General features: G+C 50.7%; 10 protein-coding genes across 10 annotated transcripts; 5 read left to right on the top strand and 5 right to left on the bottom strand.

Annotated features, from left to right (window-relative positions):
• Positions 1 to 29: 29 nt before the first annotated feature.
• BDQ94DRAFT_172925 (urate oxidase) lies at positions 30 to 1059 on the bottom strand (the record flags this gene model as incomplete). Its single annotated transcript, XM_026772050.1, has 3 exons — positions 30 to 151; positions 217 to 863; positions 920 to 1059. 3 exons carry the CDS (start codon positions 1057 to 1059, stop codon positions 30 to 32), a joined length of 909 nt encoding a protein of 302 aa, XP_026623564.1.
• A 587-nt stretch (positions 1060 to 1646) lies between these two features.
• On the top strand, positions 1647 to 3686 carry BDQ94DRAFT_68739 (MFS general substrate transporter). The gene is made up of 6 exons (XM_026776317.1): positions 1647 to 1874; positions 1921 to 1941; positions 1989 to 2046; positions 2104 to 2780; positions 2847 to 2949; positions 3024 to 3686. Exons 1-6 carry the CDS (start codon positions 1773 to 1775, stop codon positions 3521 to 3523), a joined length of 1461 nt encoding a protein of 486 aa, XP_026623565.1. The 5' UTR covers positions 1647 to 1772; the 3' UTR covers positions 3524 to 3686.
• A 404-nt stretch (positions 3687 to 4090) lies between these two features.
• On the bottom strand, positions 4091 to 5102 carry BDQ94DRAFT_68728 (uncharacterized protein). The gene has a single exon (XM_026776316.1). It carries the CDS (start codon positions 4739 to 4741, stop codon positions 4133 to 4135), a length of 609 nt encoding a protein of 202 aa, XP_026623566.1. The 5' UTR covers positions 4742 to 5102; the 3' UTR covers positions 4091 to 4132.
• Positions 5103 to 5858: 756 nt separating this feature from the next.
• Positions 5859 to 6536, bottom strand: BDQ94DRAFT_68790 (uncharacterized protein). Its single transcript, XM_026776318.1, has one exon. It carries the CDS (start codon positions 6371 to 6373, stop codon positions 5951 to 5953), a length of 423 nt encoding a protein of 140 aa, XP_026623567.1. The 5' UTR covers positions 6374 to 6536; the 3' UTR covers positions 5859 to 5950.
• A 790-nt stretch (positions 6537 to 7326) lies between these two features.
• BDQ94DRAFT_161311 (C2H2 transcription factor) lies at positions 7327 to 9059 on the bottom strand (the record flags this gene model as incomplete). The annotated part of the gene is made up of 3 exons (XM_026769365.1): positions 7327 to 7352; positions 7425 to 8189; positions 8279 to 9059. The coding sequence occupies 3 exons, from the start codon at positions 9057 to 9059 to the stop codon at positions 7327 to 7329; spliced, it is 1572 nt and encodes a 523-aa protein (XP_026623568.1).
• Positions 9060 to 11126: 2067 nt separating this feature from the next.
• On the top strand, positions 11127 to 11392 carry BDQ94DRAFT_148698 (uncharacterized protein; the record flags this gene model as incomplete). The annotated part of the gene is made up of 1 exon (XM_026767231.1): positions 11127 to 11392. A coding segment is annotated over one exon (187 nt), but the record flags the coding sequence as incomplete, so codon positions are not given.
• A 155-nt stretch (positions 11393 to 11547) lies between these two features.
• Positions 11548 to 12705, top strand: BDQ94DRAFT_148700 (uncharacterized protein). Its single transcript, XM_026767232.1, has one exon. It carries the CDS (start codon positions 12098 to 12100, stop codon positions 12347 to 12349), a length of 252 nt encoding a protein of 83 aa, XP_026623570.1. The 5' UTR covers positions 11548 to 12097; the 3' UTR covers positions 12350 to 12705.
• A 2037-nt stretch (positions 12706 to 14742) lies between these two features.
• On the top strand, positions 14743 to 15304 carry BDQ94DRAFT_148702 (uncharacterized protein). The gene has a single exon (XM_026767233.1). It carries the CDS (start codon positions 14945 to 14947, stop codon positions 15137 to 15139), a length of 195 nt encoding a protein of 64 aa, XP_026623571.1. The 5' UTR covers positions 14743 to 14944; the 3' UTR covers positions 15140 to 15304.
• BDQ94DRAFT_68940 (uncharacterized protein) lies at positions 15097 to 15633 on the top strand. Its single transcript, XM_026776319.1, has one exon. It carries the CDS (start codon positions 15191 to 15193, stop codon positions 15506 to 15508), a length of 318 nt encoding a protein of 105 aa, XP_026623572.1. The 5' UTR covers positions 15097 to 15190; the 3' UTR covers positions 15509 to 15633.
• Positions 15634 to 19022: 3389 nt separating this feature from the next.
• On the bottom strand, positions 19023 to 20217 carry BDQ94DRAFT_172929 (uncharacterized protein; the record flags this gene model as incomplete). The annotated part of the gene is made up of 2 exons (XM_026772051.1): positions 19023 to 19976; positions 20038 to 20217. The coding sequence occupies 2 exons, from the start codon at positions 20215 to 20217 to the stop codon at positions 19023 to 19025; spliced, it is 1134 nt and encodes a 377-aa protein (XP_026623573.1).
• Positions 20218 to 20360: the final 143 nt, after the last annotated feature.

Consider the following 20360-nt stretch of genomic DNA (forward strand, 5'->3'; position numbering starts at 1 on the left):
TAACTGCTAATGCAATACTACAAACCATCCTACAGCTTCGCCTTCGTGTTGCGACCAACCGTGCACTTGATCAGCCCGTTCGGGTTGGTCTGCGGCGCATACACCTCGGCATCCTTGCCGGTGTTCTTCAGGCCCTTGTGCCAGCTCAGGTCTGCGACAAACAATTGGTTAGCCGAAATTCAGGACGAGAAGATATCAACCAGACAAATTACGTACCAACTTCAAAGTAGTGCTTGTTAGGCAGAGAGTACTCGACCGTCTCGAGCAAGGACTGACGAGCCAGGATCTGCTCCGCCATCTTGTACATAGTGTTCTGCACACTAGCCGAGTTGTCCTCGGCAAAGGTCTTAAGGGTGATGTCCCTGGCCGCCGCCCAGGTCGCATCGAAATGAGGCACAGTAGCGCGCACCTCGTCCAGCCCGCTGAACCGGCGCCACTGCCAGCTGGCGTCGACATCGGTGCTGAGAATACGATCCCATGTCTCAGGGAGGGTGGTGTACTCGTCGCGCAGGAAGCCCCAGAACTGCGAGTTGGTGCTCTTCAGCACAGTCAACTTGGCCAGAGACGACGTGATGTCAACACCCTTGCCCTCGACGACATCGACCTGCACGTTGCGGGTTTCCTCGCCATCCCGGAGGAAGGAGTGCGGGTGCGGCTTGCCGTCGATGGTCATACGGGTCCAGCGGTGGGTGATGATGTTGACATGGGCGGCGTGGATGTGGTTGTACTTGGTGATGAAGTGGCTTCCAAGAATGGAGCCGAAGAGCTCGGGGGGAGTGACGGGATTTTGCTTGGCGGTGATGTAGATGGTGTTCTTGATGGAGTCGGTTGCGACAATGACGCTGTTGTCGGCCTTGGTGTAGCTATAGGAAATGAGGGTTAGCTTTGAGCTTGGGTTTAGAGAAGGGAGAATACATACGAGGTGTCGATGTCACCCTCCAAAAGGACGCAGACGGTCATCTCCACGACTGTCTGGACGCCGGTCTTCTCGTCGCGGTGGACCTTGTATACTCGGACATTGTCCTTGCCGTAGCGGGCCGCAGTAACTGGGGAAGACATGGTGGGTATGGGGTAGGGAGGAGAGGAAGTTGAGCAAGCAAGGAGGGAATCAAACTAGCAATAAACACAGAACTGGAAATCTAACTGCAACCCCTGTGGCAGCAGGATGAAGCTTTTTAAAGGCTTCTCCGGAGCCAGGGAGCAGTCGGGATGGGGAGAGGCAGCGTATCGGCCACCTCCGAAGCCCGCGGGACGTGACGGCCGCAGCCTCCCTCGCTTTATCTTATCGCCCCGGGATTCGTAACCTTTGGGGTTATGCAAACATCAGGCAATCCCGGCTATGGATGCCGGGTTGTTGGCTAGAATCTATTGTACCGAAGTGATTGGGATGGATTCATCTGGTTGCCGTCAGCGGTTACATGAGACACAAAGAATGACAGCCAGACTACCAAGAAACAACCCCAAACGTAGATGGAAGTATCGGACATGTGACTGCCCAGACGTCATCCACTCGACATGAATCTCGCAACTCAACAAACAATGAATCCCCAGACTCAAGATGGTCTCTATGCCATAATTGCAGGAATGTCGGGATCTGCTAATATTCTGAATAAAGCATATCCCGTTTAAACCCTCGACTGGCCTCCAATTGCTCTGCTACGGCCCTGTCCGACACCGCGGGACCAACCAGTTGTCCAAAGGTTCAGCAATGAGAGCTATCCGACTCAATCGTGCTGAAACCAGGACACCAAGTCGACAGACCTCGACATACCATGTGGTTTACAACTGAATCCAGAGAGCGCCCACCATGGCTTCTCAAGTACCGTTCCTCCACAGCCTTCATCATCGCGACAGTTTGGACCTCTTCGTTCACGGTATGCAGACGTTCTACACCAGAAACACAATAGCTGACACCGGCAGGACTACTTCCTCTATGCTATGGTGAGCATCATCCATACCTACATCTACAACACCATCTGACATCCTAGATCGTCCCCGTCATGCCAACAGCCCTAGTCGACCGCGCGAAGATACCCTATGAAGACCGTACGTCTTACCCTCCACCACAATCAACCGAATCTATACCATCTAACACCCAACCAGGCGAACGCTGGGTCAGCATTCTCCTCATCTGCGAAGCCACCGTCGCATTCGTCTGCTGCCCGATATTCGGATACCTGATCGATGTGGCACCCACGCGCAAACTTCCCTACCTCCTCGGCCTCATCCTGCTCGGCGCATCGATGCTCATTCTCTGTCTCGCACGCACCATCGGCTTCTTCGTCATCGCACGGCTCCTACAAGGCGGTGCAACCGCCATGGTCGTTGTCGCCGGACTCGCCCTTCTCACCGACTCTGTCCCATTCGAAAACCTCGGCCAGACCGTCGGATACCTAGGGTCAGCGGTTACGCTAGGGTTCCTTCTAGGACCGCTACTGGGGGGTCTCGTGTATCGGGTTGCAGGGTATCAGCCCGTATTCGCAATGGCGTTTGCCATTGTAGGAATCGACCTGGTAATGCGATTTGCAGTGATCGAAAAGAGAGTCGCGAAGCGGTGGATGGCGCTGTCGCAAGATGATGCCGACAGCAACAACGAAACCAATCACGACAATCCATCCGATGATAACCCACCTCAACCCGACACCACAGACAACGATGCAACCATCATACCCAAGCACTCTCGTAAACCCACCCCCCTACTTCTCCTCCAACAGCCCCGCATCCTCATATCATCCTGGGGCCTCCTCGTCCACGGCATGATATACGCAGCCTTTGACGCCGTACGTCCCTCCCCCGTCCACCCTCCAACTATAACCAGATCCCTAACAACCCACCAATTAAACCAGACAATCCCCATCTTCGTAGAATCCCACTTCAACTGGACCCCCCTAGGCGCCGGCCTAACCTTCCTCCCCTCCTCCATGACCGCTCTCTTCGAGCCCTACTTCGGTATCTCCCCTCCCATATCCCCCGCCCCCAAAACCCAACCAACCCACCCCACTAACCCATTCCAATAATTACAGGGAAACTAACCGACACTCTAACCCCCCACCCCATAGCAACAGCCACCTTCCTCCTCCTCCCCATCCCACTAACCCTTCTGGCGCTCTCCAGCCAGCCAACAACAACCCATATCACCCTCCTAATGATAAACCTCACCCTCACCGGCCTCCTCGTCAACATAGCAACGCCCGCCCTGTACCTCGAGACGCAGCGCGTCCTGGACACCATGGAGCGCCGACAGCCGGGGATCTTCGGGCCAAGGGGCGCAGTCGCCCAGGCGTTCGGGATTCAGACGATGGCGCAGTTTCTGGGACTGAGTTTGGGGCCGTTGGCGGGGTTCGTAGAGGGGAGGTTTGGGTGGGGGAGTGTGGTTGTGGGGTTGGGGGTGGTTTGTTTGGGGACGGGGGTGGTGGTGGGGGTTGGGTTGAAAGGTGATTGTTGTGGGTATGGGGGGGAGGGTGGAGGTGAGGGGGATGTGGATGGGGAAGGTGAGAGGGAGAGGTTGCTTGGTGGTGATTGATTAGGTAGGTGAAGTAGTACCAGGATATAGATTTGAGTTACGTTCTTGGTTTCGAGTAGGAGAAGTTTTGTATGTAAGTTTGTTTGGTTTAGATAGTAGAACCTAGGTCAGTCATGTACTGATTGATACATTCGTATTTCAGATCAGATCTAACATCCATTCATTCATCCATCCATCCTCAATCATATCACTGCACCTTTTATCAAAAGAGGTAAGACGAGATTCATGCATCACACACAAACAAAGCAGGATTGTCTTCATGTACAGTTCAAACTCAATCCGAATACACACCGGTGTGGGTGTAGCATAGCATAGCATGGCATGGCATGGCGGAGCGGAGCGGAGAAAGAAGAATCCATATCAACACCAGAATGAATGGTTCAAATCATATGATGAGAGAATCGAAAATCGGAAAGTTAAAAGCGGTATGTTTTCTGTCTGTAATTCATTCATCGGGGGAGGAAGAGAAAAAGAGAGAAGATAAACGCCATCCAATGCCCTACTTGGACGCCAATCACCCCTAGGCAATAGGGGGTTTAAAATGTAATGAAAGTAAAGAAACTCCACTGTAACGCTCATATCCCCAAACACCATAGATAAATCAATCAATCACAGACTTAGCTGATCAATGCTCCCCACTCTACCGCTCCCACCGAGCCGACCTCCTCCCTTCGTCACCATCCCTAAGCGGTAAAACCGTTCCTCGCCGCCAGGCGTTCGACCCCCGATATACCACTTCTCCGGGCCCAGCGCATCGCGGAATCCTCCCGAGCCACTTGAGCTGTCGCTGCCGCGACGCTGACGGCCTTGGCTGTTTGTGATAGGGATGGGGTTTGATGCGGCCGGGGTAGGCGGGGAAGAGGCGACCTGCTGGGTCTGAGGTGGGGCCGGAGATGCTGGGGAAGATTCGGGCTGGTTCAATGGGGTTCGCTGGTGCGAGTGAGGACGGGAGTGGGAGGAGGATGAGGCGCTAGTGGTGGAATGATGGTGGTAGTGGTGGGTGGTGGTAGATGGAGAGGCATCTGATGAGGAAGCGGCTGCGTTGCCGCTGCTGGCCTTGGTGGCTATGGCTCGTGCGCCTTGGGAGATTTGGGTGGAGGAGAGAGAGGAGGATGGGCCAGCGGCAGCGGATTGTGAACCTGCTGTTGAAGCTTTGTATGTGGACTGGGCGCGAAAGGCCGCTAGAAAGTTGGCCAGGAATGGCCGGTTGGTGGACATGGTGGCGAGAGGGGGAGCCACGGTGAGAAGATGGAAGTGAAGTAATTGATTTTGGACTGACAGGGGTACGCTAGTCGGATGAGACTAGGGCCTGTAGTCGGTCGCAGGTGTGTTTGCTAAATATTGGTGTAGGAAGTGTGGGTTGCTGGATACGGGGAATGGTGAGGTGAGGGAATTGCGAGTTCTTGTATATAGAGTTGGTGTCGGTGGTCGTCGGTCGAGATCGGGGCGATAGTAGCCGCGGAGTTGCGGAGTAGACGAGATCTAGACGGGGAGTCTGAGAGGAGAGTGTGGGTGGTGGAGAGAGACTGAGTACAATAGTACACAAGTACACGAGCACAGACAAAACCAAAAGGAGACTGCAGGAGGGGACGGATGATCGGAGCCAGAAGGACGACGGAGGAGGAGGACGATGACGAGAGAAACGGCGAAGAACGAGATCCAGAAGTGAAGCTGGAGGACCTCCGGAGAGTCCCGTGGGCGGCGGCCAATCAGTGGGGGTGGATATCAATCCGGGGGAGCCCCTCGGCGGTGACGTCTATTAATGGTTTCCTTTAAAACTATCAGTTATATCTGTTTGATGGAGAGGATGGAATAATCACTCATCACTCGAGATATGAAGTAGTGTGTCTCTTATCTTTTATGCTGGGTGAATGTTCCCCCTACATAAGTAGTTGTTGTTGGATATACCATGTCTTTCTCCTTCTCTCTTCTCTATTGTCCCCCCACTCTCTCTCTTCCAAGTAAACCATCGGCCTACTACTTACTTATACTTTGGCACATGCGAGACCCAAAAAAAAAACAAGAATGAAATCACCTGCAACAAGAATACCCGATCGCACTAACCAGCCAGCGCTCACCGTAGGGAAATCCCGGGATCTTCCCCAGGCCAACTCCGCCCCGGACCAAAGGCTGGCTGGCTTGTTCGGTCGGGAAAAGTCAAGTTCCAGGGAGTCACGGGGTGTTCACATGCCTTGTCCGTTCCGATCCCGTGAGGCTCTCTTATTGATTAATGAACTACCTTAGTAGTTAGTTATTTCTGTAGTACTCTGCTTTCTCCTCTACATGCCCAGAATAATGGTAAGTCAAGTAAATATGGTCCTTATTATTTCTCGTTCAACTCCGAATCACTGGCTGTCTATATTCTAGCTTTTGGATTCCCGTGGCTTCCCATAAGTGACGACTTCCACCAGGCCTGATGCAGGGGGCTCAACAGCTTCCCTGGCCTCCAGACTCCAGGACCAGATACAAGAAGAAAATACATGCAGCATCATGGATAGAACAAGTACATAACCGACGTATGGAACATCTGGGGGCTGACCAGGGGTGTGCATCCAGGCAGATCAACCAACCGCCGTCCGGAGTAACAAAAAAGACAAGCTCCAACACAGCAGGAGTGCCCCTGACTGCGGCCAGGATCTGCAGGCAACCCAGCCGCAAAATGTAGGAAATTGGGCAGTCGAAAAGCACCATGCTACCTTTTTCAGTCACGAATGAGAAAAATGAAAAGAAAACGGAAAAAGAATAAAGCATGAGACACGGAAGGAAACAGAAGCACACTGACACAGAAACACATTGGATAGAGAACGCAGGAGGCAAATGATAAACACAAGACGATGCAACACCTTTCATCCTAGCTCGACCTCGTATGCCCCCATCGGACACACAGTATGTACTTACATGGTCGACTGGAAGACAACATGCGGATAGGAAACGGCCGTAACGGTTATGCAAACAAATCCCGAACACACTCGACCCTCCGTGCAGCTCAAATTTGGACAGGTAAAGGGAACATGCAAAGCGGAACGAAGAGTGGACGGAAGCCTTCCCTGCTAAAGAAATCTTTTGATGACTCGTTGAAGATGAGAGAGCCCTTGACGCAACAGAAATCAAAACACATGCCCAAGTCTATGATTGGACGCCAGTTAAAAACCACACACACCATCCCATCAACCCACTCATAATGGATGGAAACAAAACAAAACAGGTCCAGAATCACCGCAAATCTGCACTCGCCGTAGAAAATGCTCACAAGATTTTTCAAATAAAACATGGACGACCAGATAACCCAGTAGGACAAAAGAAGACGTTTTCATAACAATTGAGTAATCCGGATGCTGTAATCTAGACCAACGCTGTGGCGCGCTGCGCGGAGTCGGTGGCCGAAACGAGCTTTTTTCTATCTGTATTTTTTTCTTTCCTTCCATTTTCCGGTTCCTTTTTTTTCTTGGTTTTTTCTTTTTTCTCTTATGACAACCCTCAATAATCATTCATGAGGCTTTCCAGGCTGGATTCAATGCGCATAATCCAGGAGACTGATAAGGCGCCAAACCGCATAGCATGTACACGCTTGTGCAAGAGCATCAACAGCATGATCGGAGAAGCGTCCCCATACATACTCCCAGACAAATGCCTAGCATTGCAAGACATCGCTAGACTTATGCATAACATCGTTTGACAACGTAACCCAGTTAGTAAGACAAATTTTGTAACCGTTCGTTTAGGCCGCAGTACTTCGTCTCCCTTGACGTTATGCACATCAAGCTCAACGTGGTCAGCTCAAGACATCCACTTCCAAGTCACCACTATTGCCTAGCAGGCTGGACGGTACCTGGGATTCGGGGATCAGCATGCCGTCATCCATACGCAGAGCGGGATTGAGTTCCAAGACTCCTTCACTTACCGTCGCCACTCAACGTGGTCGAAGCCAGGTAGAGACCGTTCATCCCACCCTCCTGGGGACCAGCGGTGGTGGTGGGGTAAAACTTGCGTTCGGTATCGACGTGAGCGTGGATAGGCTCCTGGCCGGACGCCATGGTCTGGGGGAAGACGGGATTGATGTAACCGTCGGACGCTCCGGGCTGAAACATCGAAGTCCAGTCAATTTCGCCAGCGTGATTGGGAGGTCCAGGCATGACAGGACGTTTAGGGTCTTGAACAACCGGGGGCTTTACCTGCTCAATAGGAGGACGATCAACATTCAGCTGCTGGCCAGTTGCATCTGCGCCAGGCTGCACCATGTACGGGTTCTGCTTGGGAGCAGCAAGCCAGGGTCCACGCTGGTGAGGCTGTCCGCCCGGGAACGCGTCTTCGGGCTGACCACGGTTCATCCCATTGACGGAAGGCATGGAGAAACCCAAAGGCTGCTGTTCCGGATATCCGGGGCGACCGGGAGCCATGCCGTTGCCATTCACGGGCGCCTCGCCATACGTAGCACCCGGCATACCGTTGGGATGCGGGACGGTGGTATTGACTTCATCCTGAACGGGCTTAACGGCATTCTGCGCAGCTTGAGACCGCTTCAAGTGTGCCTGAGGGTGCGACAGGTGAGTCGCCCCAGTAGGGTTACCACGTCGCAACGAGCACTTCTGGAAGTGACGCTTGAGAATATCACTGCGAGAAAAGGTATCCTTGCAGAGCACACACATGTACGGACGGTCTCCAGTGTCTACCGAAGAAAACAAAGATTAGTCATCGGAACGATTCAATCCCCGCCATGCGCTACCGAATTATCCAGATGGAAGGAGGGGCACTCACGTCTGAGCAAATGGCGCTTCAGATGCTTCGCATGAAGATAGGTCTTGTTACAGTGCGGGCAAGGGAACTTTCCGTCCGCATCCTTGGCCGGAATGGTAGTGTTCTTCGCGGTACCATTGACACCGTTCGTGACGGGAGTCGCGCGTCCCGGAACGCTCGGCAAAATTCCGCGGCGGCCCTGCGACCCAACAACCTGTGTCCTGGGAGGTTCCTTCGCAGCATACGGGGGAGCACCGTTTGCACTTGCAACAGGGTCGGGGTTCATCCAAGGCGTTCCCTTGTTATCGGAGTAGCTGAAAGCACCTGACGGAAGACCGGAGAAATCCGAGCGACGATCACGCGGAGGCGCCGGCGCAATCGGCTGGGGATAGGTCTGCGCGCTGGACGCGGGAGGCAGCACGCTATGAGGCGGAGGGTAAGGTTGCGACGGCTGGGGTTGTGCCTGCGGATTGGGATGGGACAGGAACGACGAGGGAGGCAGACTACCCACGGTGGTGTGAGGCATGATAGGAGCCGCGGAAGACGCGTAGACATCGTGAGTAGATGCGGGATACCTCGACAGATCCGGCCGGTACGGCTGGCCCATGTAGGAGTGAGGGGCAGGGGATTGACTGTGATGAGGCTGCAGCGGGGGAAGAGTATGCGGCTGGGACACAGGGTATTGAGGCTGCATGGTGTACTGAGGCATAGGCATGCTCGAGATAGGTGTCGAAGACAGAGGCGTGGAGCCCTGGGGTAGGCTGGTGGATGGGGGCCGTGAAGGATGAGATCTGGGATCCATCGTGACGCGGAGAGGCTTTCAAACACGGGGAGGAGGGGAGGTGAAGGGGGAGAGAAGAGAATTGGGGTGAGGAACTGGCGAAAGAAGATTTCACGATATCTCGATCATTGATCGCAGGGCGAGAAAACCTTTTCGTAGGATGTGTCTTGCGACCAAGGCAGTGCTCCGTGGATGCGAAAAGACTGCCAATGCCACTTTGTTCAAATCCTGATCGCGTTCGCTCGCAAAATTCTCCTGCCCGGAGTTGTGTGCTCGCTTCTCTTCGATTGTGACTTCTGGTTCCTTTTTCTTGTTCCGACGAATGAACAATCCTCCCACCTGATGCGGAGAATTGACGATGAGATTCGCGGAAGAGGTAGGTTCGATAAGCAAATCGATGCTCAAGGATCCTCAAGGTCGACGATAGACGTGCAGGATCAAGTCCGACTCCACTGCAGAAAAGAGGTCAGGAAAGAGGTCGAGATGCTTAATCTGAATTCCCCACGGTCACCCACCAGAAACTTGAGTTGTGTGGGAACTTCTCACTATCCGCACGTTGTCAAAACAGTCAATGGTTCTGATCCACCAGGGAGGCGGCGTGTAAGTGGGTCTAACACAATCAGCAGTGCTAGAGGGAAATTTCGCTAGCCAAATTTTGCTTCGCGTCAACAATGCGCGCGAGATTGACCAGGATGGCTCTGATGGGAAGATCACAACTGCCAGGGACAACGCGTATAGATGCGGAGACAAGGGCGAAGGAAGAGGAAAAGTAAGGGGGGGAAGAAGAGCAAGAGGGCAAAAAAGAAAATGAAAAAGAATGATAAAATAAAATAAAATAAAATACAAAAGCTTAGGAAAATTTGTTCCAAGAGGGAAGACCCAAGGTAGCCGTCCCTAGGGTAGTCACGGGAATGGAGGGAGGAGGAGGGGGGGGTGGAAGGGGGGGCGACGAACGGCGGCGGCGGCACAAAGTTAAGTGGGTGAAGGAGGAAAAAAAAAAAAAAAAAAAGTTAGGGGAAAAAAAAAAAAATAATCGTCAGTATCGGAAGAGCGAAAGATGACACACTAACCTACTACTAAAGGCAAAGGAGGAAAAAAAGTGGAAGAGGGAAAGAAATCACGACTAATTGAAGGTTAACTGGGGATTGGCGGTGACGATCGTAACTCTGGGAGGCGACAACCGTAAAAGTTGAAGAGGAAAAAAAAATGTAAGTAAAAAAAGAAATATGGAAAAAAAGGGAAAAATACTATTAAAAAAAAATTATACCGGAAAATATTAGTTATTTTTATGATTTTATTAGCATCATCTTCTACTCAGTCAGCACCCAACGTTTGGGACGGTTGCTGGTTGCCGTTGACCTGATTCGTGCCTCGTCCGGTTTCCGAAACCCAGTCAAGAGCCGAACAAGGTCTGCATTTTCTCTGCAAACTACTAGACTATCCTACTTTTGTGGTCTCCCTGGTGTGCTTTACCTTTTGGGTACAACGATGTCGAAAACGTTAACCAAGATCTGCGTGCTTCGGTAGGCTTCGCAGTGCCTTTGGCACTGAGAATTCTAAACCACGAGAAGAGGAACGGTTCTGTAAACTTTCTGCCGCCCAAGAGACGGCAAGTTCGGCTCAACAATCAGAGTCTTTTCCGAAATGTAGAACACCGGAAGGGTAAGGAAAGCCCTCAGCAGAGCACAAGTCGATTTTGGTTGGCACCAGCGGCAAGCAGGGGAAAATTGTTGAAGGCGCTATTTCGATCGACGATGCTGGTTGGCTAACTCGTTCATCGCATAATGTATTTTAATTATTCGGATTTCTTGGTCAGGCTTCCTCTGTGTCACAGATTGGTTTGGAGGGGAGACACATCGGGCGTGTACCGAAAAGACAAAACCCGATGTACTCGATCGTATCCTCGCCGCAGACAGCCACGGGAAAGATACCTGGCAGGAACTTGTTGTTACCGGTCTTCTAGCCTACCAATCACAAGACTCCAGAGACTTGCGCGGACGCAAGCGGAGAAACGCATGAACTGTTCTAGGCCAAGCGTCAAGCATAACGAAGAAGTGATCCTATTTTATTGCTCTACTATTATGAGAATATGGTATTGGAAAGACATTCTGCCTATCCAGAACGGAGTCGGAGAGTCAGATGTCCGCGTCTCAATCGTTACACTCATCGCAAGGAAGACCGTAATTTTACGCCAGTTGGTTCTGAACCCCTCCGGGGAAGGAAGGGCCAGGGCCGAGAGACTCAAAAATACTACTACTTACTACTGTACTACTAAGGCATCGGGCCCGGATGGAAGGATCAAAGGAGAGTAGCAGATATCTAGACACAGCAGCAGCATAGCAAATCAGTTTTTCTGGTGATGAGGGGGTAGGAAGACATGGAGGGGCGGGAGGTCTAAGACTGCATGCCCGCCGTAAGATTGAGCTTCCGACAAGCGCAAAGCCGGAGCTTTGGTCTGGAAAGCTTAGTGAATCTCGTAAGTATCCCTGTAGTTACTATACATAACTACACCCATGAATGCATGCCTACCGCCAGTACAAAGTAAGTAACGTCCCTGTTTTTGGTACATACTTCGAACTACTATTACTACTAGTAGTAGTAGGAATTGGTTAGCAGGCAGGCAGTGCTCCGTCCGGTCGCATTCGACTGCCCTTTCGAGCTTGGACATTACACCGAGACATTATAGTAGCCTGGGTGCAGCAGAGCCTTTCAACGAATTCTTGCGTCTCTCATCATTTCGGAAGCAGAAGTAGTCTTTTACTTTGTAGTATGCTTGATGTCATGAGGCGGATGGAGTTCTGCATCCCTTCTCCGCAGTTGACAGGCCCGCTTGCTCGATATTGGCTCCTTGGGGCGCTCAGTCCTCATGGCACATCCACAATCCCACATGAGTTAGGTAGGGGCAGGAAACCTTATCAAGGCGATATCTTTGTTCGAAGTGGAGTGGCATCCTGGCTTGGACCTGAGCTTCACGGCTGGGAACAATGGTAGAGTTGCCCACTCTACTCCACGGCTGTCAATCTCGATTTTAGAAGTATATACTCCATCAATACTCCATAATGTGTGACATCCGATGGGGATCCCTATGGGGCCTTTCATCCTGCGCTTCCCCATCACCGGTATTTATATCAAGTGCGGCTTGTCCGCAGCATTCAGGTACCTACCTTCCTTCAGTTAATAACTGGTTTACAATTCAGTGTTTCCCGCCGCAGGCTACAACTCCCACGCAGCCACAGTACTACTATACTACTCATTGTTTTGTATCCTCAACAATTGATATACCCCCTACTACGGTCTCTACCAAGGAGTGACAGGAGTTAGTCTAACGGTGGTGTCACAAGCAACGACTCAACGGATGAGCCTGCATCTATTACTCATATCATGCGCTCGGTTTGCTTTTGACAAGTAGGTAATATTTCAGACTTGCGTAAGCTGCGCTGGACGGGCTTCCCAAGCAGGTGCATGTGTGCCTCCTGAGACATTCTGAGATTACAAGTTTGGCGTTCAGACCACTCAGGCTACCCTCCAAGTCTCCTGGGAATGAAAATCCCACGCCTGAGGACAAGTGATGTTCAGCGCAAAGACACCACCACCTACAGGGCTCCGACCATGATTGAACGCCTCAGGTATATACCAGCTGCATGGAGCTTCTAGACTGCAGGCCGCAAGCGTGGTACTTTTGCGTTTCGGGGAGTGGCAGAAATCCGGCCAATTGGCAAGTCGAGGAGGCCACGCACCTTGTTCCATCCATGCCAGTGTGCCGCCCCTAACAGCTTGATTACGCCTTGGAAATTGTGATTTCGGAGAATCGACTAATACCACATTTCCCAGGCGTAACCCGTGGTTCGGCGCTGCGTATCCTTGCCACTTCCGACCGGAGGTATGATGGATCATAATCAAACTCATTCCTGCAATCGCTGCTGGCATCAATCTCGAGTCCCGGAAGGGGGGCATTAGAGCAGTGAGCAGGACCATTCAGTGTCTACGGCTGTTAATCTACAAATCATTCCTCAGATCAACGATTCTTCATCATGATGGGTCCTCTTTTAGACTTCAAGACTGCGGCTGTTCTCCACCAGGAGATTTTCGCTGGGAGCTTCTCCCGCTTCGATTGTGGACCTCGACCTCTGGCTTAGGCGGGCGAGTGGAATCGCTGCACTTGCTTCTCCGTATTATATCCGAAGCTATCTGATCTGACCACCCGGCAGGGGTCACACAGCATGCAGCGATTCATAAACTCAGAAGGAGGCGCAATTCAGTAACAGTACGGAGTAGATAGTACTGTGGGAGCGAAATTGGCCATGCATGGCGGAATTGCGCGGACGAGAGTTCCGTCAGTTTGCAAATGCGGAAGCCTATTTTTGCCTTCTTCTTTCCCAGGAGGAATAACATTAACTACATTCGGATGAGGCCTCGCGCTCGTGGCCACGGAGCACTACGGGAGCGTGAAGGAAAGATGCCGTCATACCACCACCGTACCATCCAATACGTATATACTCTGTTACCAACCCGGTATTAACATTACTAATTTGTGCGGAACGAAAACTAATCTTGCAATCTGCGCTCGGCTGGATGGAATATCCATTGCCAATTTGGTATCTCCTCGTTCCTAAACTCATCATTTGTCTGTCATGTTATTAGGAGTTGTCGGTCCCCATCCTTGCCTATGTGATCGGATATATCGCTCAACCACAAATAATAATCAGCTAGACTAGCGCTTGCTCTTAAGCCGGTGGATGATGGTTCTGCAACTTCTCGCCTGACTTGCCACTTACGCTGGTGTTCCAAGGAACAGGCGCCCACAGTTCTCACGCCGGTCAGCACCACTGCGAGACGCCTTCCCGGACACGGTAAGACCAACATGATGCATCCAGTGGTAGCCTCCCGGTACTACCCTGCACCTCGCCCAATGTGGCGGTCCGATCACGGCCGCCGGACTCCACCAACGAAGCCGATGGCCCGCTCATGGAAACTTCTACGGAGACACCCAAGCAAGGCGGTGTGGGAGATCTCAGGAAGACCCAGTTCACAAAGTGGCTGTCGTACGAGAGAAGGCGCACTAGACGCTGTTTGTCCTTAGGCAGCGCATAGCCAGAGGTTAAACCAGGTGCTTAACGGCATGGCTCAACGAGAAATTGTCCGACCGATCGCCGCCAGCTTGCTATCGTCCTAAAGCTTGGCCTCGCTTGTGAGACAGTTGCGTGCTAGTTGGTCTACGGAGTACACAGTAGGGAGGCATATTGCTGTCCGCCGCTCTCCGCCCACCGTACTGTGTCAGGCACGAAAGCACTATTCGGGCTTGGTACTCACTACTACTGGGTACGGAGGTCCTACCCGGCTGGAATAGTAGCCAAGCGTCTTATATGTGGTGTCGATTACTTCGTATCGACACGTACCTACATCAAATTGCGTCGAATTCCATATATAGATTCTATACTACGGACACCGCTGCCCTCAACAAAAGGACTGTGTGTGCAGGCCCGAAAGTCCATCCATTACAACAAATTGATAGAGACTCTACCGTATACCATCTACGTGGCAGGGATGAGCAGGCACAACCGCGCAGCGTGGCTGGTCTGAGTCCAATCTCTGAACAATGAAAACCAACAGGCGCCGCGATAATAACATAATAGTGATATAATGCCACTAAACTCCGTACGTGGACTAGTTCGGCAGCGCTAAAGTCCTTAGCCCCTCGACGAAAAGCATCCCTACGGGTCCTACAGAGCAGAAAAGAACTCAAAACGACCGCATGCAGATCCTCCCGCCGAATCCGGGACGGTCAGAGTCGGCCGGATACTTCCTCGGCACTTTTACCCTGCCAGGGTGGTTTTTCCGGCCACGACCGGAGTAATGCCGAAGCTCAAGTCTGGATCGGCTCAGTTTCAGACCTCGCGTGCGATCCAATGACAACGAAAGTGTTGAGCGAGGCGAGAACGCCACTCACCTCATTCCACTTGATGCCAAGCGGACCGGACGCTCTTGCGATGCACATTTTGTTGGTGTTGTTCGGTGTGTGTGTATTGTGTGCTGTGTGGCCTGAGCCTGTGCTGCTTAGGCTTTTTCCCCTCTCTCCTCTTCGTCCACCTGTTTTGAGTTAGTTTACAAAGTAACTACTCTGTTCGGAGTAGTTAGCGATTGATCTGGATCGCATGGGTGAGGTAATCATGGTCATGTGCCCGACGCTGCGAGTCAGCCAGCCCGCTCACACACTCTCTCTCCCGCTCTTCCGCCCGGAATGCTGTCGCTTCTGCTGCCGCCGCCTTCGTTACTTTTTCCCATTCGATCAGATACATCTATGGGTACCCAGCAGGTGGCTGGGTAGATGCATACACAATATTTCGAGACATCTACACCGGCTCGCTTTATGTCTGAAAATCAGGGCCATATTGAACAATGGCTATCAGCGTACAATATTACAAGCTACTACTGCCCGAGTTGGCAGGAGTGTAAGAACGGCTAGTAATTAGTTAATTGGGATGTTATTGCAGCTACAGGCTATCCCACACACTTGACGGACATCGTTGGCGCTTGCAACAGTTGCTCTATCCATTCGCCAGCCACCCGGACTAGGGTCATGCATAACTGGGGGGTAGGACTCGTTCGATCGAGCAATGTACCCAGTCGGACATGGGCGGCACTGACACTGGTCGTCGATCCGAGGGTAGCCATCGAACCATGGTCTTGGATCCGACGATGGGCCATGGCCACAAAACCGCATGGTCCCTGTTGACTCTTTGAATGATACGATGGCGGATCCTTGGGATACGGGATGTATCTACCAGGGCCGCGTCATGATGTTTCCGACTGGTTTGACGCGCATGTATGATCCGGCGAGTGTGATATGTTCAACCGTATCAAATGCTACCAGGGCCGGAGTGGTATCCGGGTGGCTATGGTGTGAAAATGGCCTGATTAGTAGGATTAGAGTTCGTTGAGCGTAACGCCGTCACCAGTGGCCGGGAAGCCACCATACAAATTTCATTTCAGATAGAGTATGTGGCTGCCTGAGGCGTGATCAGATAAACGACGAACCCCCCTCTCACTAAAGCTGCAGGGGTACGTCCGCACTACGGAGAAGGGAGGAGGAACTAAGGGAAAGGAGGAGGAGGGGGTGCTGAGGGGAAAGGGGGGGAAAGGGAAACCTGGAGTTGAGGGTATCCATGATCTGCTCGATGGCCAGAAAGGCGAGTCCAACCCCGTCCCGCTTGTCTGTTGTCGTGTATAATATTTTTGCCACCGGCGACAGGCCGACCAGCAGCCACGCGGACTGGAATCTCAGTGTGAGACAGCCAGGTTTATCTGCCTAGTCTATATGGCAGATTATAATTTCTTCCTAGGCTGGAAAAGGATTGTTGTGACTTTCCCCAATAGGCATCTTCCACGGTTTGAGAGAGGTAAGCTGATTCTATCTTGCTTTTAGATGTCGATTATTACTATTATCATTATAGCATTAATTCTGTCAATTATATGATTACCACCAAGGTTATTTGCACTAGCAGCAAACAGCATCATCACCATCATCATCTTCCTCTTCGGCTGCCGAGGCAGAAGAATGATAGTGTAAAAAGCAAAATAATACCGCAAGAGGGTCAGCCCCAGGCAAGTAAACCAACTGACCAACGAGCGAGTTGAAGGCCTCAGGCGGGAAACCGGAATAACGGATTCTCTCTGCCAAGCACCAACCTCCCCTCTTCCTTTCCCCCTGTCAATCAATTCCCCCAGCCCAAACCCACCTCAGCCCGCTGCTCAATTCACCACTCGTGCTCTTTCTTTATTCTCGGAGCTTGGGTTGACTTGGGTCTCCAGCAAAGATAAAGTTACAAGCTACACCATATAGTCGATGCAAGACCATCCCAACACGGGCTAACATCCGACGGGAGAGCATACCAGCCAACCTGCTGAAGAATTAGCTAGATACTAATGTTCTAAACCAAGAATGCTCGACAAAATGTCGGCAGCGCGTCGGGGGGGGTAATTTACCACTGGGCATTTTGCCGATACGATAGGCAACGACTTGCCTACAACTCAGCAAGCAACCCAGCAATCCTCCCTCCCCCCGAAAAATAAGTTGCAAAAGTCGGTGAAGACAGGGAGAGGTCATCGCCTACCTGAAATACACGAGGAGAAATGAAAAACAATCAAAATAAAATGAAATAAAATTACCATGGACCATCAACTACTCCGTACTCACCTAAGTAAAGTACCGACCAAGGTACCAACCAACCCAGTCTACTATAAAAATTACAATTTCGCTGCTCTACAAAACGCCATGCAATGTGATCAGTGGATAGAATGGACATGGATAAACTGGATAGACAGATTAATGGATACACATCCCAGCCCTACTTGCTACTAACCATCTAAATGGTAGATAGATACTACTGCAACCTGCGTACCTGCAGGAAATTTAATGACCCTCTCCCCATCTCCTCCCCTATGGCCCGCCCGCCCATCAAGCGAAAATTCCTACGATCCAACCGGATCAATTAGGTTAAGGGCTTAAGCAGAAGACACACCCGCGTCAAGGTTGCAGGGCATTTCTGGAGAGAGAGACGGGAAGTCATTCGTTCGATCGGGGGGAGGCGTAGTGGAGATGGGAGGGGAGGGGGGGGGTGTGTTTGTGGTCGGGGCTGGGCTGGGTTGTGGATCGCGTTAAGTAGGTAGGGATTATGCTTGCTTGATGGAGTACAAGTGGTGCTAACTGCTAAGTGTGGTATGGTTTTATGTATGGTGTGACTAGATACTATCTACTGGTTAGTTAGTAGGGAGGGATATCTATCATGCTTGATTTCATGGGGTTTTTGTTGGTTGAGGATATATTCTAGCAGTATGTATTGTGTTGGATTAATGTTTGGTTTTGATGGGGGTTAAGTACTGTAGTAGCTAGTAGTAGGTTTTGTTTTGCTGGACGCATCAGATGATGGCGGTTATATATAGTATGCTTGGTTGGGGTAACTTCTTCCCTCAATATATAGTACATACACTGCAACTGACTATCTACAACTAGTACTATGATCATAGTGTACAAATTGAGACATCTCCCGAGAGATATAACCTCATTTTGTACTAATCAAGAAAAACCATTATTTGTATTTCTCCTGAATTTGTTCTCTGGTTGCCTTGAGTACCTCAAACCCAATTCTAATAGTACTTAGACCCACTAAGCGACATCAACTATATTCACACCGTCCATCAGTACTCCCGATCTTGGGAGTGCTAGTTACAACACTGCTAACGTTCAAGTCTGTGAAAAAACACTCTCGTAATGCATTTTTGGTTAATACTGCTGCTTGGTACATGACTACTGGTTTTTACTACCTGTAGAGGTGTGGTTGGTTGGTTATGAAGACAGCTAGTTCTATGGTACTACTTTATATATCTCTACTATTATTCATGTTTATGGATATTACTGGGTTGTATTTAGTATATATTTGAAATTATTCTATGAAGAAAGTACTCCTGGTCTGTTGTGGATAGGTAGAATGTAGAAAGGAATAAACAGAGGTTATCATTCTGCCCGTCTAACTTCGGTGATGAATACACACAAGTACATGCCGGACAACCACTAATGTAGAAAGGGGGCAAACAACAAGAACTATATTTTATTATCGTACTCAGAGCGACGCAGAATGATAAGCAGTCACTGCTGAAAAAGATAAAATATCAACGTCTAGGAAAGTCAAGTACCAATCTATATTTTCAGTAAAGGAAAATAGCCTCCCTTGCTGCCTTCTCTCTTTCATGCGCAATGCCATTCATCAGCAATGCTTGTCTATACTCTCAATCTCTCTCACATCCCGTGCACCCACAAGTCCCTCTTCCTGGATGATAACGCTTATGTGACTTGACATCCCTCATAGGATGAAAGACGAGTGTTCTGTGCGCGATTTCAATATCAGAATTCAACACATACCCATAATAACCTACCCACATAACCAAATCGTGGACAGACGATCTGAACTGAAGAACCTTACCTCCTCCCTACGACACCAAATACACCACCGATTGCACCATCGCAGCAACCCCAACCAAACACAAACACATCTGCCCATGCAACTCCAAACAATACAGCAACTGTCTCACACTAATCATCTCCACCACATCAAGCACATGCAACGGTGTTGGTAACCTGAAGATGTCTTTGATGAGCTTGCCTTGCTGCTTTGGACATTCCTCCTCTTCCTCCTCTTCCTCATCATCCCAGCCCCACTTCATCATTTCATCGTTGCTATTGTCGTCCTCTTGCTTCTCATCCTGCTCTTCCTTCTCCGGCAAAGATATCAACGTCTCACAATCCCCCGGCACCAAACTCCCCTCAACCAGAACAAGCACAATATACGCCGGAAACAATAGTAAGACTTGAACAACGAGCATAAGCCCCGCAACAAGAATATCGGATCTTACGAGGGCAGTGATGCCTGACAAGTCCGACGGCAGCAGCAGCACTTCATCCGGATCAAGAGGGGAAAGCAATAGCCCCGGCACATACATCATGATAGCTTCGGCTACAGCATAAAGCAGCGTCGGTAAGAGAAGCGCATCCCACCGATTAAAATCAAGGTCAAGAGGCACGTAGCGCATCTGCTCAGCCGGAGGGAGGACAGCGCTTGCTGTCCGGAAGAAATGGTATTCAGCGAGTGCGACGGAGGCAATGATATGAGCGAGGGGTTCAGGGAAGCGTGCGATAGGTGATGAGAGTAAACCTGTTACTATAAAGTACTTCACATTGTAGTAGATGGCGTACTGGAAGCCGTTGAGGAGTAAAATGAGTCCTTCTTTGCGGTGGAAGGTGGTGATGGTTTGGAGAAGGCTGCGAGTGATGGTGGGTTTTGGTTTTGATTTCTTGTTGTCATCCTTGTTTGGGTTGGGGCTCTGGTTCTCCATGGTTTCGAGGATTAGGAGGGGCATTACAACGTTGCCGATGATGTGGCGGATCTGAGGTGATGATGGATACTTGTTAGTTTGTGCTCGTTCTGGGGGAATTTGGATTGCTTACTGCGAGCTCGAGGATTAATCCTAGAATGGTCGTAAATAGTACCAGCACATTGTGGGTGGGCTGGGTAGGAAGGCCCTTTTGGAAGAGTCCATGGGCGTTTGCGAGTAGTGGATCATGTCTTGTAGAGTAGATGAAGGTGTTGAGGAGTTTGCGAAATATGAATAGCAGAAAGTGTGACATGGTGAGTCTCTAGACAGTGAGAAGTACGCTAGAAGCGAGTATCTCGAAAATGCCATGACGAATGAGGCTTATAGCCAGTAAGATATAAATACTCGAAGCCATCTTGCTCTGTCAAAGTGTTGCCGGCACTTTCCTGCTTTATG

The sequence above is a fragment of the Aspergillus welwitschiae genome, assembly GCF_003344945.1.
Source record: "Aspergillus welwitschiae strain CBS 139.54b unplaced genomic scaffold BDQ94scaffold_29, whole genome shotgun sequence".
Lineage (NCBI taxonomy): Eukaryota > Fungi > Ascomycota > Eurotiomycetes > Eurotiales > Aspergillaceae > Aspergillus > Aspergillus welwitschiae.

Coding starts and splice junctions, on each gene's coding strand:
- BDQ94DRAFT_68739 (XM_026776317.1), top strand. CDS start 1,773: ATGTGGTTTACAACTGAATCCAGAGAGCGCCCACCATGGCTTCTCAAG. Junction 1,875..1,920: donor TTTGGACCTCTTCGTTCACG/GTATGCAGACGT, acceptor TGACACCGGCAG/GACTACTTCCTCTATGCTAT. Junction 2,950..3,023: donor TCTCTTCGAGCCCTACTTCG/GTATCTCCCCTC, acceptor CAATAATTACAG/GGAAACTAACCGACACTCTA.
- BDQ94DRAFT_68728 (XM_026776316.1), bottom strand. CDS start 4,741: ATGTCCACCAACCGGCCATTCCTGGCCAACTTTCTAGCGGCCTTTCGC.
- BDQ94DRAFT_68790 (XM_026776318.1), bottom strand. CDS start 6,373: ATGAAAGGTGTTGCATCGTCTTGTGTTTATCATTTGCCTCCTGCGTTC.
- BDQ94DRAFT_148700 (XM_026767232.1), top strand. CDS start 12,098: ATGTGTGACATCCGATGGGGATCCCTATGGGGCCTTTCATCCTGCGCT.
- BDQ94DRAFT_148702 (XM_026767233.1), top strand. CDS start 14,945: ATGACAACGAAAGTGTTGAGCGAGGCGAGAACGCCACTCACCTCATTC.
- BDQ94DRAFT_68940 (XM_026776319.1), top strand. CDS start 15,191: ATGGGTGAGGTAATCATGGTCATGTGCCCGACGCTGCGAGTCAGCCAG.